The following is a 19,300-nucleotide window of genomic DNA, read 5'->3' on the forward strand; positions in this document are numbered from 1 at the left end:
AAAAAATGAAGTCGCCGCTGGAAAAAATTGGAGAATGGATCGCGAGCAGCTTCTTGCCGTACGGTATAGTTGACAATGATAAATTTCATAAGGTTATGGCAGTTGCACAGCTACTGTACAAAGTACCTTCAAGAGTTACTTTCTCACGAACAGTAATTCCAAAAATGTATGTTGACACTAAATGTAAAATAAGTGAGGAAATAGCTCAGACACTTGCCAAAAGTGACTCTGTTAAATCAATGGCTTTTACTTTTGATTTGTGGACATCAGGCAGCAATGCTGCTTATATGTCAACCACTTGCCATTTTATTGACTATATTCATATAATATGAAAATATATTGTTTGGGGGGATATCACTTTCCTGGTGGCCACACTGGAGTGGCAATTGCTGACAAGATTAGTAATGTGTTAGAAGAGTGCAAATAGTATGGCTTCAATGCTTAAAAAAGTTTGTTCAATTGTTGGACATTATAAGCACAGTGCGAAATCTACTGGAGAGTTGCATGTAATACAGGAATCTTTAGGTCAACCTCCTGTCCAACTAATTCAAGACTGTGAAACACGATGGAATTCAGAATTCCTGATGCTTGAACGATTGCTAGCATGTAAAGATTCTGTGACAGCATATCTGTGCCCAAAACCAAATTGACAATTTAACCGTTTCTGAGTGAAAATTAGTTGAGGGATATGTTGAAATTCTGCAGCCCATGCACCAGGCTACCACTGAGTTATGTGGTGATAAAACACCAACAATATCAATGGTCATACCAGTTTTGTTTTTGCTGAAATCATCACTTGAACGATATATTTCTACAAACACTAAAATGCCACACTCGAGTGTTTTTTCATTTGCAAAATTGCTCTTACAGTTTATTAAGTAAAACTAGATTTCTTCTGTATGATCGGAAAGAACCATACTATTCTGCCATGTTGCTGGATCCACGGTTTTAAAGTGTTATTGTACCACAAGAAGAAAAGCGTCTTGCAATGGAGCACTTGAAATCAAAAATTCCCCGACAATGACGATACACACAAAATGGGTGAGTTGTGGGTTTTTATTTGCATGTTTTTAAAACTACCCACCTTCCAGTTTTAAAATGTGGATCATGTTCTTAGTTAAAAATGTTATTCTTATCAATCCAATAATTTTGGAAATATGTTCAACACAAAACTTAATTTCAGTTGCACACAACCCAAAATGTAGAAATTTAGTGATCTATCTATTCTATTTTCTCCCCAGAGCATGCTTCGGAATCTCAGCCATCCAGTTCATCATTTTGGGCAGAATTGGACAATTTGGCTTCATCACAACACCCTGCTGTCAACCAGGAAGTAGAGGGGTATCTAAGATGCCCAACTCATTCACGATCAAGTTGTGCACTCACCTGGTGGAAAGAAACAGGACAGCTAGTGTTTCCAAAACTAGCTGCTTTGGCTAGACAGTACCTGGGCATTCCAGCTACCGAAGCCTCTAGTGAGAGAGTATTTTCATGTGCCGGAAATATTGTTACAGCACATAGGGAGAAACTTACTACAGACCACGTCGAAGAACTGATTTTTCTTCACCAAAACAGAAAATAACTTTGAAGTGAAAAACTTTTTTAAGATATAATAATATTAACTATAGCATTTAGATTTACAAAGAATTTAAAGTAATTAAGTTTAATTTGAAATGATTCCTTTGACACTAGGGTTCAATATCAGAGTAAAAAATGTGCTCTTTTTTTATTATTATTTTGATAAAAATTTTCCCGATCCCGTCCCTTTTCCCACGGGAAAAATTTATTTTCCCGAAAATTTCCCACAGTTAAAAAACCTATTCCCGCACACCCCTACATTTTATTTTATCATAACAATTCAGTACAAAAAGAGCATCAATGTTGGATGTGTGAAATTTTTTGTATTAGTAAGTTCAATATGTAATTTTATTTTGAATACTTTCAAGTTAAATACTATCAGATAACAAAATGTCATTCCAGACAATAGAACCATATTCTAATTCAGATCTGATTAGTACAAAATAAAGAGGAAATGGAATCTGAACAAAAAAAAAGACCACAGACTAGAAGTAATCTTGGGCCACAAAGGATGAAAAGGGGAGAGACAAAGAATCGGTGCAATGTTTATTATGCAGAAATAAGTGGAGACACCAGCCATTATTCTCCTGGAGACAACTAATTGGTGAGACCCATATTTGAGGGCGACCCTTACAGTGAAAATGTTACGATTTTTTGCCCAAAATTATAACTGTGACCCATACGCAGGGGCAACCCTTCTGTGAATAAATACAGTATGTATCCCTATTGCCACATACAAAATTAGGTAATGTAAAACAAACTGTTCAAAGATGTTTTAGCTTGATTTGTTGATATAATTAATTTTTTTAGTAAGACAACATGATGGGTAAGGGATCTCATGAAAAACGTACATAATTGAAATTTAGATGGAATATGCCACTTTAATAAACTATAAACATAAGAACAGTAGAACTTCTTTTTATACATCTAATTATATACAATCATGTATTTTTACATCACTTTTATTTGGTCTCATGTGATGCTCATATATAATAAAAACTTGTACAAAAAATCACACATTATCAGCACCTATTAAATTTGGCACATTTTCTTAAGATATTTAAAAAATTTCACATTAAAGTTTTATACGTATCTAGAAAAATAGAAACATTATTTGATACAGTCAAAAATGAAAGTTTTTTCTAAAAATATACTAACTCTGATTTAGAAGAGTAAAATAACTTAAAATACTTTTTTGTTAAAGACATTCTGATAATTCAATCAAGATAAAAAAAAGTGTATTTAGTAAATACAGCACAGGTTGCTTTCTCTAACATAGGCCAGGAACAATAGGTATGTACTTTAATTGCAATTATTTATAAACGTAACAAAAATCTTAAACACGTAAGGAACAACACGAACACAAAAAACAGCATAGGGAAATTAATAATAATAATAATAATAAAACCAATTGACTGTAAGCGTTCAGCATCTGGCTGCTTGCATTCATGTAGTTTAGTATTGCAGCATATTAAATTTGGTGACGGTGCAGTGTTTTTAAACAATATATGTTAAAACCATTCAATAGTTTGTTAAATAATGTATACAGATATTTCATTTCTTGCAATTTCTGGACCAAAATTATAACTAAATCAATGTTCATTCATTTTTAATCAGTTTCCCAGAATTCAGAGTGGTTAGAGGTGTATTCTCAAAATTTTATAAAAAAAAAAAGTGAAAATTTAATGTTTTCTCCCAAAAAAAGGTGAAATGCACATAAAAATTAAAATCATTGCAAATGTGATAAATGCATTCTCCTAGTCAAGTCATAGCTCAAAGAATCAAGCTATGGCTTCTGTGATCAGGCAGTTGGATGCTGGCTTAAAAGTAATCTCTAATAAAGTAATAAATGCCATAGGAAAAATCACACTGTATGTTCAGAAATAATATATGGTAGTACCTTATTCCATTAAATAAATTATACCTACTATATATTTACAATTAATTAAAGAAAAAAAGATTTCTAATAAACATCATTTAGAAAATTTGCAGGTCATGAAAACAGTTAAAAGAATATTTTAACAAAAGCCAACCATGGTTTATATCAAAGTACATACTCCAACTTAACTTTACTCTGATTTCAGATTTCAGTTCCAGGTGTCGCTTTTCTTCACTTAAATGTAAATGGTATAGAGATCAGCGTCCTTACTTCTACACAGCTGTTTTTAAAACTAGTTTCAAGCAATCTTCCACTAAGCCACCTGACAAATGGTAAGGATTACTTTTCTCTACAAGAAAACTATATAAAAATACTGCTTCTACTTTGATCAACATTTGACTAAAAGGAACGACTGACTATAAGCAGATTTCCGAGACCAATTTCCAAAAAGAACAAAAATAATCATTTAATTAACAGTGCAGTTCATCAATAATGGAGTTAATGTGTTGTGCCTAGAGTAGTTTACCAAGGGTGATAGAATCATTAAAAAGGAAGCACACGAGGTAGAACCCTGTGGCAGGCACGTGTTAAAACATCAGTTATCAGCAATTCTATCGGTCATGTCTGGTGCGGAGGGTGTAGAAGAAAACGGGTAAAAAATGCCATTAGATGTGCAGATTGGAGCCAGGGAATGTAGGTAACTAAACAATTTGTTTCCAACTTGATAGCCACTTTAAACAATACAAACGGACACTTCATGGCTTTCCAAAATATATAGAGTTCTCAGATTTTTTTTTCAAGTCAAGATTCCTTCCTCTTTATTTTCCCCCAGATATTCCCTACTGATATTCCTGGTCACATTACAACCCTGGTGTTTTACTATGGGCAGATCCCACAAACAATATTGTGCTTTACATCATAAACGTCACACCATTATTTTAGGGCGTCAAAATAAAAATAAAAATTCTTGCATAGGTGTTGCATGATGTTTTTGGTTCCGCTGTTAGATTCCGAGCACTTTGTGCAGGTAGTAAACATGACAGGATAAAGTACCATGCAATAGCAGTTTTGTAGTTATAATGGGAACATACAGTAGTTACAATTACAGTAAAACTTGTTTAAGATGTATCCGGGCAGTACGATTTCCAGTCAAATATGGTGAAATATTTCTGTTTTGCCATTTTCTCAATAAGATATAAATTATTTTTTTCCATGTAAGATGATGTTTCCCATAAATTTCTTTTCCTGTACAAAATGATGAATCTTATTCGTTTGGATATTACAAAATATGAAGTTGTCCGATATGTAATTTTTTTTTCTTTTAAAGATGTTATAACTTTTATCTGTTCATCTTCGTCACCGGTGTGTATCACATATAAAACTGTAGCCAGAGATAGTTGGCCTCATTCATGTTTGGTTACATTGATGCCCGTATAAAGTGTGCGCACGTAGTCGAATATCAAAATTGATAGCTCACTGATTGCATGCAATGCACACAGTCTGTCTAGAGCTGAATGAACTACATTTGATAGCCCGCACTTTTGTGGTAAGTGTGTACTACGACGATAGTTATGCGTTAGTTCCGGCTGCACATTTGGGTCACGATTTTCATTTTTCTATTTTTGTTGCACGACTTATAAAGTGTTTGGCGTGCTTTTGTATACTCTTACTTTTTAAATAAGCATACTCTCCATGGATAGGTTTTGTTTTTATGATTAACTTTACCTCAACAAAAATGCTTTTCTCACATAAAAATTGCACACCTTCTTTCGAAACTTGATTTTAGCATAAAATGTGCGACGATTATGCGATAAAACATGGTAACACTCATGACAAACGAAAATGTAAAAGCTAAAATACTATAGCATTAATTAAACAGAAACCAATTTGTGCTTGAAAGTACCAGTTTGCAAGGCTGTTCACTTACGGGGTCCAACCTGGCTAGGTGCACGAGCTCTGAGAGCAAGGGGGCGCTAAGAGCCACACTGGCTGGTGTTCTACACACCTGATAGCCTCTACGAGCCAGGCAGTGAACCAACATGCAGTCATCTCGTCGGTAGCTGTAGGCTTCTGCAATCCATTTTTTTACTCTAATCAAATATCAAATAATTCATGAATTTCAAATATTGTTTCAATCAAATTTAAATGAAACTTTTTTTCAAACTTCTATAAAAAAATGATGCAAACTACGTACAATGAAATGAATAAGAGAGTAATTAATATATATTAATATAATCATAACAGAATGGTGTAAAATGCAAGAAGATAAAAAACCTGTAAAGGCATTTTCTTAAACAAGTAACATTTTAATTTTATAATTACGTTGATTCAACCGTTTATGTATATAGAAACCGAGTTTTTAATAATTTTCAATCTTAATCACAGAATATTTGTCTTTTCATTTAAATTATTTTGTTAACAAGTCCCACTTCGTTTATATAATGCAATGTAATTTTTTTAAAAAAAATTTGATTTGAAATGTTGAATAGACTATCATATATTCTTGGAACATACTTGCAGACCTCTAGTAATGTGCCTCTTCGAGGCTAAGGAGCGACTCTATAATAATTTTATGGTGGAATATTGATGACAGAGGCTCCTTGCATATCTACGTACAACTTACCATGTTGCTTACTAACTCTTTCACTGTACAAAAAAAAAATTTCAAAACGAAACCACTAAACTAAACTTGCATAGGCAAGTTTAATGTTTTTTTAAATGTTATTCATACTGAGACCAGCGGCGTAGCCGGGGGGGGGGGGGGGGGGGGGGGTTCAACCACCCCCCCCCCCCCCGCCCTTTAGCACCAAAATCTTTAATTAATTTCTTATTCATCACTCAAACAAATTTCAAATTAAAATTATTAAAATTTTTACCATTACAATATTTAAATTTAAGAACCGAAAACTGCTAAAATAGCACTATTTTACACCTTAAAATCCAAATTTTCCCGGGGGAAGGACCCCCGGACACCCCGCTTTAATATTGGGACGGGAGGGGGGGGAAGAGCATGCTTCTTAACAGCTCCCCATACACAAACCCTGGCTACGCCACTGACTGAGACACCTTTGATAGATCTTAAGTGGTGCGTTGTTGACATGCGGAGTTCTGTGCGCCATTTGTTCAGTGGCACGGCCAGGCGGCCACCGCAACAGACGGCACGGCCTCTAATGTGAGATGTTTTCCCCAATGTTAAACCCAACAGACAAGAGCCCGAGAGCGTCGCGGCGTCAGATGTCGGGGTAGGCGCTGCTGATGACGGACCGGCCGCGCACGCTGAAGCTGTAGGTCTTGACGTGCAGCACGACGCCGCCCAGGCTGACGCGGCAGCGCTCGTTGGCGCGCGTCAGGAAGCACACCGTGTACACGGCCATCTCCAGCTCGGGGCTCGTCCCCACGAACATGGACCCCACGGGCTTGCGCACGCCCAGCCAGGTGTACGCCAGCTTCAGCACCGACCCCTTCTGCGGACAGGCGAGCGCCCCCCCCTTGACACAGGCCGCTCAAACTACACACTCAAACATGTGTTCAAGTTTTTGATTGCCGCTGCTACGATACCTGACGTGGATGTCTGTTTTCTTTACAGGTACAAAAACAATTTTTACTGAACTGTTTCGGGTTTCAAACACTATTTAAAGGCATATTAAACACCTTGCCAAGTACAGTTAGTTTAAATAACTATTCATTTATAATTCAGAGATTGTTAAATCTCGTTTTCTTCGGCTTCCTGGACGGCACGTCCTGTGATTGGCCGAGGCTTTGGCGGCGCCTTGAACCGAGTGTGTGGCGCCAGGGATGGTGGGAAATGGGACGTTTCGGTCTGGCTTGTGAAATTATTGCTTTCTGACGGAAGCACTTGAAACACGGTAAATTTTGCGTGTGCGGGCATAATCAACATCTGTGTCGGAGCGGGACGGTGCATTAGACATTGTGCATGGAAAATTTTTGAGTGATCCGCAAATTTCAAAAAGATTGCGTGTGGCAGGGTGTATGGTCCAGTTATCCTGCATACAATTGTACTGATGCTGCCTTGCAGTTTTCAGGCCCTTTTCACAGTCTTGTTTGTTGTGTGGCCTAGACTTGAACCCATTTAATTACAAACATTTACATTATTTTAAACTGCCTAATTTTAAATAACACAAGCAGAAACAGTCAAACCGAGACAATCAAGGTCAGAGGTCTTGAGCAATTGAATTACATATATTGCTTTATTGCTCTGAATTAAATTTTAAATATACTCTGAGAAATAAAAATTTAAGAATTTAATAAACTTTGATGATATTATTGAAAACCACATTGACTTTTGTAAAGGTTGTGTCCAACATATCCGGTATCTTTAAAAAAAAATTTTTTTCTTCAAAATTTTATTTACGTTCGGAATAGTGTTGGAATGATCTATTGCCTACAAAAATATTTTCTTTTATTTAATAATAAATTTTTTCCATTTCTATTACCATTCATGTCTGTCATTGTACGTCAAACCCTTCCCTATAATGTCATTACCAAAATTTAGTATTTTATTTTCAGAAAGAGTTTTGTTACAGTAAACTCGAGTGTGTTAAATCTTTGCACACAATAGCAAAGAATATTGTAGTATGTAACAGAGTTAGAGCTATTGCTCTGTGCACACTATTTGCCAGAAGAGATATAACAACCCAAAATTCTTGACGCGAGATCCCACCAGTTTGGCCACACAGCGCTGTACCAGACCCCACTAACAGGAATACCCAGGGGGAAGTAATTTATTAATAATCTGGAAGCCAACTCTGAGAAGGGGCATTCAATGCCAGATCATCCACATTTGGATGAAATACATAACAAAAATACCAGAAAATTTAAAGACGACTACATTTTTCCACATTATAAAATGCGCCATAATTCTCCTTTTTCAAAAAGCCTGACATATTTAATGTAAATTAATGAATTAAATTCAATAATTTAAATTTATAAAAAAACACGCTTTGCTGTAAACAACAGTATGTATTACAAAAGATTGCACCAATCAAGAAACATTTTGTAGGAATTTCGTGATGATCCTGAACCTCTGTCGGGTACAGTAGAGGAGACGGAAGGAGCACTCACGGAGCCCAGGTCCAGCTTCCGAATCCAGCCGAGGTAGTTGGCCTGCCGGCGGGACTCCTCGTGGCCGAAGAAGATCCAGCTGTGCAGGCCCGACACCTCCCCCCTCTTCAGCTCGCCCAGGAACACGTGCTCGAACGCGCTGCTGCCCGTCCGGCGCTGGCCGCGCGAGAACACCGTGAACCACAGGTCGCGCAGCAACGTCTTGAAGGCGTCGGGCCGCGTCGACACCAGCCCTGCGGCAAGCACCCTGCGTTCCGGGCCTGCGGTATTCCACTGTGTGCGCGCTCTGTTCGCCGGGCATCTCTCACCTCCACGAGGGACTAACTAGCCTTTCCTACTGTTTCCACCTCGCCGCCGTGCGGTGTCGTTAAAACGGGACAGAAATAAAATGGTTCAAATAACGTGAAAACGTAAATAACGGTAACGTAAATAAGGGGTTTCGATGTATAATTTTTTGTAAGTGGAAGATGTAATCGTCCATTTACATTTCTTTTAAAAATGGGGAGGGGGATGTCTTATATTAGTGTACCCAGGCCAGATTTTGCAAGTCGAATTATTGTAAAATGAATTCGATTCAAATTTACGAATCGAATATCAAAAAATTCGAACTTGAATTCGGAAATTTCGAATATTCGCAGAACCCTAGTGTCTGGTAGACATCTGGCTCACATATAGAACGAGTCAGATCGAGCAACCGAGCTCAGTGGAAGTCTGGACAGCAGGGCTAACAGGGATGGTTAGGGGGGAGGGGGGGAGGGAGTGAAAAAACAAACTCTGTTACGAAACCTGAACATAAGAGGCCAAGACTCTGTGGCGGGCAGGCGGACGGACATACTGTATTTACCTTACATCCTCTCCCCCTTCCCCCCCTAATGCCCCTTATTCCCCCTGGAAATCCACCACGTCCAAGATACTCTGGAAACCCTGAACATTCCTCATTAGTCTGAAATACACTGGCAACAATCAATCTGTGTAAGACTTCTGCTTTTTATTCTTCTTCTCAATTCTCAACCTATTGGGTTGGGTCACCTGCTTATTTCCGCGTAAAAAACACGGCATTGATGTCAAACCTCTGTCCTTCCTATCTCCCCTCTCCATCCTTTATGGTACTTCCTTACCCCCGCCCACACTATACAACAAAATATACGAAGGAAAAGATTACTATTTTTTTTGTAAGTTCCTTCAGTAAAAATAAGAATGCCATTTACAGCAGTTTTGTCATGAATGAAATATTGCAGTAGAAAGTGTGGAAAATATGGTGCAAAAACAATGTTTGGACACAGTTGAGTCACAAAAACCTGTCAATATATAAACGTGATGATTGTGTTCGGTGCCAGTTCACGGAAAATTACAAGTTACGAGGATGAGGATACGCGGCAAACGTAGCCTAATGGCGCAGTTTGCGATACTTTACATGCACTGCCGAGATATTTTAATTAAACTTTTTTTTTATTTACTTGTGACATATTTATTAAAAACCAACCCAGGCTAGTTATTTAAGCACATAGTCAACTACAACAGAGCAAAGTTAATTTTTATCCACCCAAAATAAAATACTTGCATAAAGATCGCAGTACATGTTACTAAACAAAAAAATTGGTAAAAAATGTTCTACCCATCTGCGAGTGAAAACGGTATTTATTACATATAATAACTTTATAAACCAAAATTCTGTTAAATTTTTTTTATTTGTTATGTGAATGGGAAGTGTGGTTCCCAACTAAAAACATGGTTAGGGTTGTGATAAATAAGTATCATCAACCTTACTTGTAAATAGCACGGTAAAAAAAAGAGACATGTTTGCAATGATCAAAAAGATCATCAACAATAGTTATGGCAACTGTTGTGTGCAGTAGAAACTGTAAACTTTGAGAGTAACAACTGGGTAGATGGGTGTAATGAGCGCTCTTGATTTCGTCGCTAGGAAAGACTCTGGTGACCCAACCCAAAAGGTCTAGAATTGAGAAGAAGAATAAAAAGCAGAAGTCTTACACAGATTGATTGTTGCCAGTGTATTTCAGACTAATGAGTAGAGACATGCATATTTCGCGATTGCGATAAAACGAATTTTTACGCGAATTTGAGTACATTTTTAAGAATAACGCGAATTTCTCACATTTTGGATAATAACGCGAAATCCTTGAATTTTCGGCGAACAGTCAGAACATTTTCCTCATTCGAACACGGCAATTCAATTTGTAAATACAGTAACAAACGTGAAACAACAAAAAACCAAAGATAACTACCCACACAGTGTATTTTATAACATGAAAAGTTGCTTTTATTTCTAAACATGTAACAATTTAAGCCTAGGCGTGTAAAAGTCCGAGTAATTACAGCAGGAGACAATCTAAAATGTACTAGGGAAAAACGTAAACTCACGAATATAGAAACGTAACGGAAATGTCGGAAATATTACGTGGCTGATCGTAACATTGTAAGTGCTGATACTGTATTTATGTCACAACTTAGCCGAAATACTGGTACGAGACATGAACTTCACAAGATAAAATGAGTGGAATCTTGGTAACTGTTTTATACGTATTATATAATTTCGGAAGTATTATACTGTTGACGCATATTTTTTAAACTAACCATTTATTTGTGGGGATCGTAAATTATTAATTATTGGTATCAAGACATCAAGATGAACGTAAACTTGAACATGTCACGGCAGCGAGTAAGCGGGTGCGTATACCAATAAACTGGTATTAGAACTGGACAAAACTGGTACACGGGAGGTGGAGCTTATATTTTTTTCCGCTAGGCTCGCTTCTATTGGCTGGCTGCTGATGGAAGGTCACGAGTCTGGGCGGAGCATTGAATGAGTTATACTGCGCATGCGCAGCTCAGAGAACAGACGCCGCACTGGGCCGCACTGTAACAACAGATGATCGAGTACAATGACCTTTCTCCGCGCAAGGCGCGCAATTGACGGTAAATTTTCATCAATTTGCGCCCCTTTTTTATTTATTTTTACTGTGTAATGTAGCCCGTTCTGAACGCGGCAGGATGCGACTGTATTTTAATTAACTTTAACGTATTTCTTACTTTTCCCTTTATTTACACTTTCCCGCTTTTTACACTTTTTTACTTTGTCCCCATGAAAAGTGCAAATAAGGGGTTTTGCTGTATTTTGATATTCGGCTCGCCTGGACAGTCGATTATCACGGTGTTTACAGCAGGTTGTTTCTCGAAGCGTTGTTCTCTTATATAGTCTTTAGCGTTGTTTGTCCATTGCGTCCATTTTTATTAACCAAATACCAAATTTAAAATGCAAACACGGTGACGATTCGTAACATTCTGTTGTGCGCAAGTTAAAGTTTAACGGGTCGAATTTTGTTACAGATAGTTTTCAACGTCTGTGAAATAAATTAAAGGTGTACAATTTAAAGGTCGGCTAAAACATTAGGCCTATTAAAATGCCTAAAGTGCCGGTAACTGCAAAACAGCGAGCCTCTGAATTTTCTCAACACGGACTTTATGCTAGTGATTCAACCACACTTTTTTGTCGTCACTGTAATGTCACCGTCTCTTGGGATAGGAAAGACTCATGTGAAAAACATGTAGGCAGTGAAAAACACAAGAAGCGTCTCTCTTCATTGCAAGGCTCATCTAGTGCGTCTGAACGCCAGTCGTCAATATCTTCAGCGTTTCAGACAGCAAAAAATAATGTCCAAAAAGACAAAAAGTTGGAATTTATAAAGGAAACAGCAGAGACCTTTATAAAGGCAAATATACCCCTTGAAAAGCTTGATGATCCTAATATCAGGGCATGGCTGAACAAATACATCGAAGGTGCTGGAGACATGCCACTTGCGAGAACAGTCCGTGAGAAATATGTAGGGGACATAGCCAAATGCAGAATTGAAGATGCCAAAACTGCATTAAAGGACAAAAAAATTGACATACTGTGCGACGAAACAACAGATAAAATGGGTAGGTGTGTATTTGTTGTTTTATTTAGAATTCTGAATCTTCAACAGGATAAACCAGAAATATTTGTTGCAGGAGTTCACTTTCTTGAAGCTGCTAATGCCACAAACTGTGTGAGGGCAATTTTAGATTCACTCAAAATGTACAATGTACAGTATGGTGATGTGCTCTCAGTAGTAACCGATGCTGCTCGTTATATGACCAAGGCTGTTAGTACTCTCGAAGTAATCCTTGGAGACCAGTTAACGCATGTCCAGTGCTGGGCACATAAGTTAAATCTAGTTGGCAATGTCTGGGTGAAAGAGTTGCCTGAGTTGAACAATGCTATGAGCAAAATAAAAAATGTGTTCAACAACACCAGGAAAAGAAGGCACCTGTATGCTAGCTTTCTTGAAGAAAAGCATGGAGAGAAACGTCCATTGTTCCCACTTCCTGTTGTTACTAGATGGAATTCCTGGTTCAACAGCGTTTTTTATGTAGCAGACTACATACATGACATTGTTGATTTCTGCAAAACAGATGAACTAAAGGCAACACAAAATTCAGGGGTTGAGTTTCTGTGTTCACTCACAGAAAATGACATTTCTCTCATTCTTTGTCAAGCTGTCTTTGTGAAAGAGCATGCCAAGAGCCTTGTAGAGCTAATACAGAAACTTGAAGGTTCTTTGTATCCAACTGCCCATTCACTATATGGGGACTTGCAAGGTATAAAAAAAAAATTTGAAAACATCACTCGTGGCATTTATTTTGAGGCAACCAGTAGAGCTTTGTCTAACATGCCCCCCGCTAAAGCTGCTGAAGCTAAAGTGTCCATCACAAGAACAGCAACACAAGCCCTTTCCAAACTGAACTCTCTCATGACAACTGACCCAAGTAGAAAGAGATTTGAAGCAATTCAAATTTTTAGTCAGGAAAGTTTGTTGCTTGCTAAATTAAACCCAGAAATGGTGCAGAAACTGAAAACTGTCCATAGTCTCTACTCCATAAGCACTGAAGAATTAACAGCTGGTTTTGGTCAGCTTCAGGACATTGTTACAAAACAAATGGAAACAGACAATTCAGTGGACGTAGTGAAGTCATTGAATGTAGTAAAGCTGTCACAGCCATTGTTTGCTTCCAGCTGCCTTGAAGCCATCTGGATGCCTTCTGCAAACGTTGACTGTGAACGATTTTTGTCCTCATATAACACAGTCTTAACAGACCGCAGGACAAATTTAAGTGAGGCTAATTTGTGTATCATGGCTACTTTTGCTTTCGAGAGCTAAAGTTTGAGGATTTTGTTCCATGTGTTTATGTCACTATTTTAGAGACTTCATATTTATTCTTGCTGGTTTAGGTACTAAAATATTTTCAATTACTGTATGTAAAAAGTGATGTGTAAATTCGATTGTAAATTACTGCTGCTAGTGCAACTGTACAATGCAAGAATGTGTCCAAAATTTCAAGGTATGCTTAGCTTAATTTTTTTAATTTATAGTGCTAAAACTATTTAAAAAATAACACCGCTTTTGATGTATGATAACACCACTTTTAAGGGTAAATAACAACGAATTTTGCTATAAAATAAACCCCAAAACTGCATGTCTCTACTAATGAGGAATGACCAGGGTTTCCAGAGTATCTTGGACGTGGTGGATTTCCAGGGGGAATAAGGGGCTTTAGGGGGGGGAAGGGGGAGAGGATGTAAGGGGAATAGGCAGATTACAGTCAGAGTCAGGATGCTGACACAGGAGAGAGAGCATTGAGGGAGAGAATCAACAAAGGATGGGTTTGGAGAGCCAAGTATTCTAGCTTGTATTTATTTTTCTGTAATGGCCAGTAGTGTTTTATAGATTGAATTTCAACCTTAGTGCAACAATAGCTCTAATTGATATTTTTTTTTCCCTTGTTGCAATGATGCTGCTTTTCTATGAATTTCCCTTGTGTGATGCATCTGTTGAAACATAGCAGTAACTAGTTTTTTTTATACTATGGTACATATTGGGTGCTCATAAAGTTAGTTTCTTTGGTGCACTTTTCTGCTTTTTTGCACTAACTATTTCGAGTGTTTTTGATGGTCATCATGTTTTCAGAGAAGAAATACTTTAGCTCTCCAAAAACACATAACATCATCCCTACAGTTATTAGTATTAAATTAAGTTTTTTCTTGAATGATGTTTTGATAATGTTAGTATTTAAAATTCAGGCTGTTGACATAATTATCTTGATTTTAGTGTGACTGCTACCACAGACTTTAGTTTTTAAATTGTTCTGGAAAATACAACTTTTGTGTGAATTAATAATGTTATGAAACAAGTCACAACAGTCAATTCAAAACTGTTTATTTACATATTAATAATCTTACGTTTGTCATCATTTTATTCTTGTTGGTTACAAACTTTTACACAGTACATCTCTATGGACCATGCTACTCTTTTCAAAACTAGAGATGAAGTTGGACAACCCCTCCCGACGGCATTGAGATTTGTTATTACTAACATGAACATTTATTTAAGTATATCATTTACTCCATACATTTTGTTTTTAAATTTAACATTTATTTACAATTTGTTTGCGTTCATTTACGTTATGTTTGAATTAACTCATCACGTTTGGCATCCGTTAGCTTGGGCCACAGCCGGCCGATCAGAACATTGCTTCGAGTCAGGGGCGTAGGGAATGGGGGGGATCATAGGGATCCATCCCCCCCTGAAATGTGTGGAAGGTTTTTTTTACCTGAGTTGAGTTTGTAATTTGTGTTATTTTAATATTCATAATCAATAATGTTTACAGCAGAACAATTCAATGTTATATTATGAAAACTGCTAAAATAGCCCCATTTTGCACGTAAAAATCCAAATTTTTTCCGGGGGAGGACCCCCGGACTCCCCCGCTTCATAAAGGGGGGTGGGTGAATAGCCAAATGTTTAATCCCCCCCCAAAATAAAATTCTGGCTACGTCCCTGCTTCGAGTGCTCGGAAATTTTGAAAATTTTCTGGAATTAAAACGATCTTCTGGAACTAAATGCCATTAACCACAGACGTGGCAAAATATACCAGTGTGTATCTAGTTCTAGTTAGTAGTTAGCAAGTGAGAAGTGAGCACCTTTCTCCAGCAGGAACTGCCTGGCGTGCCGCATGACGGGCGTGGCGACGAACGCGTCGAGCAGATCGGCCTCCTCCCGCAGCTCGGCGGCCGTCACCTGCTCGTTCACGCCCGCGTCCGCCACGTAGTTGTCGAACAGCCGCAGCACCTTGGCCACCGTGGGCAGCTGCAGGGCCCGCCGGTCCACCGTCAGCAGCCTGCACACATCCACGACCGCAGTCACCTCTACGCTCACAGTTAAAACGTGAATTTTGCGATGGCCAAATGAATTTGCATGTACACTACCGTATTCACAGCTACGCGAGTTAACTGCCGATTGGGGCCCGTTAAGATTGCACTGGCCCTATGTGAATGGAATCCAGGTGCAAGACTATTTATCCCCCTTGTCCTTTCACATGTGTGTAAAGCAGTTCCGAGTACCTTACCTCATCGCAGGTCGCAGGTATAAGGAATGTTGCAAATTACAACAGGCATACACTTTGTGTATTCATGTTAGTCTTTTATTTGTCAATAATTATTATAAATGTGTTGTAATAATAAACATTAGTGAACAGACAAAAAAAATTGGAAAACAATAAAAGTTCATGAAAATACATACATGTATTTATTTTTTCATTATATTACATTTGAATCATAATATGTATGATAGAATATGACCAGTGTAAAAAAAAAAAGAATTTAAAAAAAACCATGATTAGGACTCAATCCAGAGATCCAGCGATTACGGAGCTTTAACACTAACCACTCCCCCACCACAATCTCACTCTCAAGGTCACAATGCACCGGAACATATTCAACAAGTAAAACCTCTCTTGCAAATTTCTCGATAACGCCCAAGCAGTACGCCTTACTACTTGTACATTATGTTGTCCTAATGGACTACCAAAAGTGTACAAAGTTTGAATACAATCCGTGATCCAAATGTAATAGCTTACCCTTTTCAGTGAGAAGATAATGATGACTGGTTATCAACCTAACCTCGGGTTCAATTATTGGGTAAGGCACGGTTGTGTGTTGCATTTTAGACTCACGCTTGATCCATGCGATAACCCCTGTTTGACATTTCAGTTTACATTTGTTCCTCATGTAGTGGCTGCGACGTTCAGCTCTTGTGTGAACTGCACTGTCTAGAGATGGTTTTGGTTTAAGTTAACATTTTAAGAACCCCTGCTTTTGATCTGCTTCAATTCATTGCGAGAATTTCCCTATGCATGTGTAGCATTCTCTGAAACGCTCAGGCAAACTCATAACCTTTACAAATTACTGTAACAATATCACTCCGGCAAATCACACCATTGTAAAAAATGTCCTGGAACTAATTGTATTCTGTGTGACAATAATAACAAAAAAAAGCAGAGGAAATTAAAGGATGTTAAAAGTATTTAATGATAAGCGAGTCAATCCTATAAACCTGTCTTTATAAAATTATTTTAAAAAATTTGTTCTTAACAGTTACAAATAAATAAGTTAATAAAAATGTTTTTAAAAAAAACATTTTATAATAGGCTTAAAATTCTGAGTCCATTACTCTATAATTTATATAAAGGGCTAAATTAAAATATATATATTAAGATAGTGTTTTATTGTATTTAATATTTCATTAAACAGTTAATTAAAAAAACATGGCACAAGTACCTGTGAACTCAGAATTAATGAATTATTAAATATTTCCAGATTAATAGTTACAAATAATCTAAATTTTATTGGCTACATAACTTTTGGCACAGAAAAATATTTTGCAACACAATGGATAATATAGTTTTATTAATTATATTTATATATACATATAAACTGATGTACCTGGCATTTCACGGGCTTTACGCAGTGCAAAGAGAATTTTTTTGAGAGTAATAAAAAATTTAATTTTTTTAATTCAGAAACTAAAACTACTGATACAAGGTAAGGAGGATGGGAAGTAGAGAGAACAGGCTGGTCCAAAACCATTTCTGTGGTACACTGGTAATTATGGTACAAATTAGGTAACCCTAATGTAACTAAGTAAGAAATATCCTACAAATTATAATACACCTCGTATCCTAGTCCTATGATACACCTAGTTGTAATGGCACACCATAACAGAAATAAGTTAATCATTTGCAGTCAGCAGCCATTGTCGTCTGCTAGAAGCTGCCATCGTGGTTGCGAAGTTTAGAGGCATACGCCCACAGTGATATTTATTTATACAAAAATACTGTGGTGGGTTGAGATTGACCCTAGGGATGCATCCATGTTGAGGTGTGAAGCACTAGGTCAGTTGGAGAATAAAGAAATTAATAAGAAACATATGCTTTAAAATTTATGTTATGTGGCTAGTTCTAGTGCTTTCTGGTAGGAAGCATCATATTTAAAATTAAAAAATTAGTTTCCCGGAGGGCAACATAGTCGGCCATCTTTAATGGTCATGTCATCTGCTAGGTTCACCACATTTAGACTTAAAAAATCAGTTGCCAGAGAGCACTTGCACTGCCCATCTTTAATGCAAGAGTCGTCCGCTAGGAGGAGCCATCTTGGATTGGCTTTTCATCTTCGTGGACGCATTGCCTTAGATGGACAAAGTGTATAAGGAAAGTTATTAATACGCTGCATCCTCTGCAATCTTTAAATGAAAAAAAAAAAAGTGCTATCTTGGATGTGCCTAAGGATACGTTCCTTTAACTGCACACATAGTGTACAAGGAAAGCTTTAAAATTCCCTGCACACCCGCCATCTTGAATTTAATAAAAAGATATCATCTTGGGCATAGAGGTGTAGGCATTCATCTACATGCATTATATGCACACATGAGACACATAAGAAATAGACTTGTTTCTGTTAAATAAACTAATATATTCATAATCTACCTAGTATAAAATAACCAGACCAAAGGACTGATCTATGTTATGGGTGTGGTAGTTGGCACCCATGACAGTTAGAAAGTGCATGATGTAAGATGGTGTCATATTGATGTATTTTGTAACAGTGACTACAACGTCATATAATAAAGATATAACATGGCGCAGTCGACAGGATTTTGTGTTTACCTTAAATGATTATACTAAGTAACAAGACCGGGCCAGTAACCACAGTGAAAGTAGGTGCTAAGTAAAATATTCGTATGTAAACAATGGCCGTGGGTGGCGGAGTTAAGTTGCCACCTGATTTGGACTTACATAGCAAAAATGCATACGCGGACTGGAAGTTTTGGGAGTCAGAATTTGAAGACTACCTTGTGAGTACTGGACAAGACAATGCCCCAGACAAGGTTAAAATTTCACTTTTGCGAAACATCATGGGCAGTGATTCCTCTCGCATTTTGCAAACTGTTGACATGGTGGAAGAGGATAAGAAAAGTTATGTTAAGTGGAAGCAGGCCATAGAAAGGTACGTCCGACCCAGGATCAATGAGGTCTTTGAACGATATGTGTTTGCTCAGAGGTGCCAAGAAGAAGGGGAAAGCTTTGAGCATTTTTTCACTGCCCTACGACATCTCGTGAAGCACTGTAATTATAATAACACCACCGGTGAGAGTGCGGAAAACAAGATGCTGCGGGATCGTATAGTTCATGGTGTACTAGACAAGGCCGTCCAAGAAGCTTTACTACGAGTTGATAACCTCACATTGGAAAAAGCGGCAGCACATTGCAGAGCGTGTGAGCAGAGCAAGCAACAAGCACATCTAATACACAGCAAGAATGGTGATAGTGAGTCTGACACTGTTTTAATTAGTGCGGTTAGTAAAAGCTCAAGTGAACAGCGTCAGA

At 37.6% G+C, this 19,300-nt stretch overlaps 1 protein-coding gene across 2 annotated transcripts in view; it reads right to left on the reverse strand.

The window, feature by feature from the left end:
- Window positions 1-3,242: 3,242 nt before the first annotated feature.
- Window positions 3,243-19,300, reverse strand: part of LOC134536733 (endoribonuclease CG2145-like) — a 31,053-nt gene continuing 14,995 nt past the window's right edge. The window contains exons 3-5 of one of the 2 annotated variants that reach the window (XM_063376624.1): window positions 15,561-15,757; window positions 8,540-8,772; window positions 3,243-6,921 (exon numbers count right to left, since the gene is read on the reverse strand). In XM_063376624.1, the coding sequence (XP_063232694.1) occupies window positions 6,688-6,921; window positions 8,540-8,772; window positions 15,561-15,757 (664 nt within the window). In that variant the 3' untranslated portion in view covers window positions 3,243-6,687. The remainder of the gene's footprint in view (window positions 6,922-8,539; window positions 8,773-15,560; window positions 15,758-19,300) is intronic. The other variant, XM_063376623.1, reaches the window with a different exon arrangement.

Source organism: Bacillus rossius, chromosome 11 (assembly GCF_032445375.1).
Source record: "Bacillus rossius redtenbacheri isolate Brsri chromosome 11, Brsri_v3, whole genome shotgun sequence".
NCBI lineage: Eukaryota > Metazoa > Arthropoda > Insecta > Phasmatodea > Bacillidae > Bacillus > Bacillus rossius.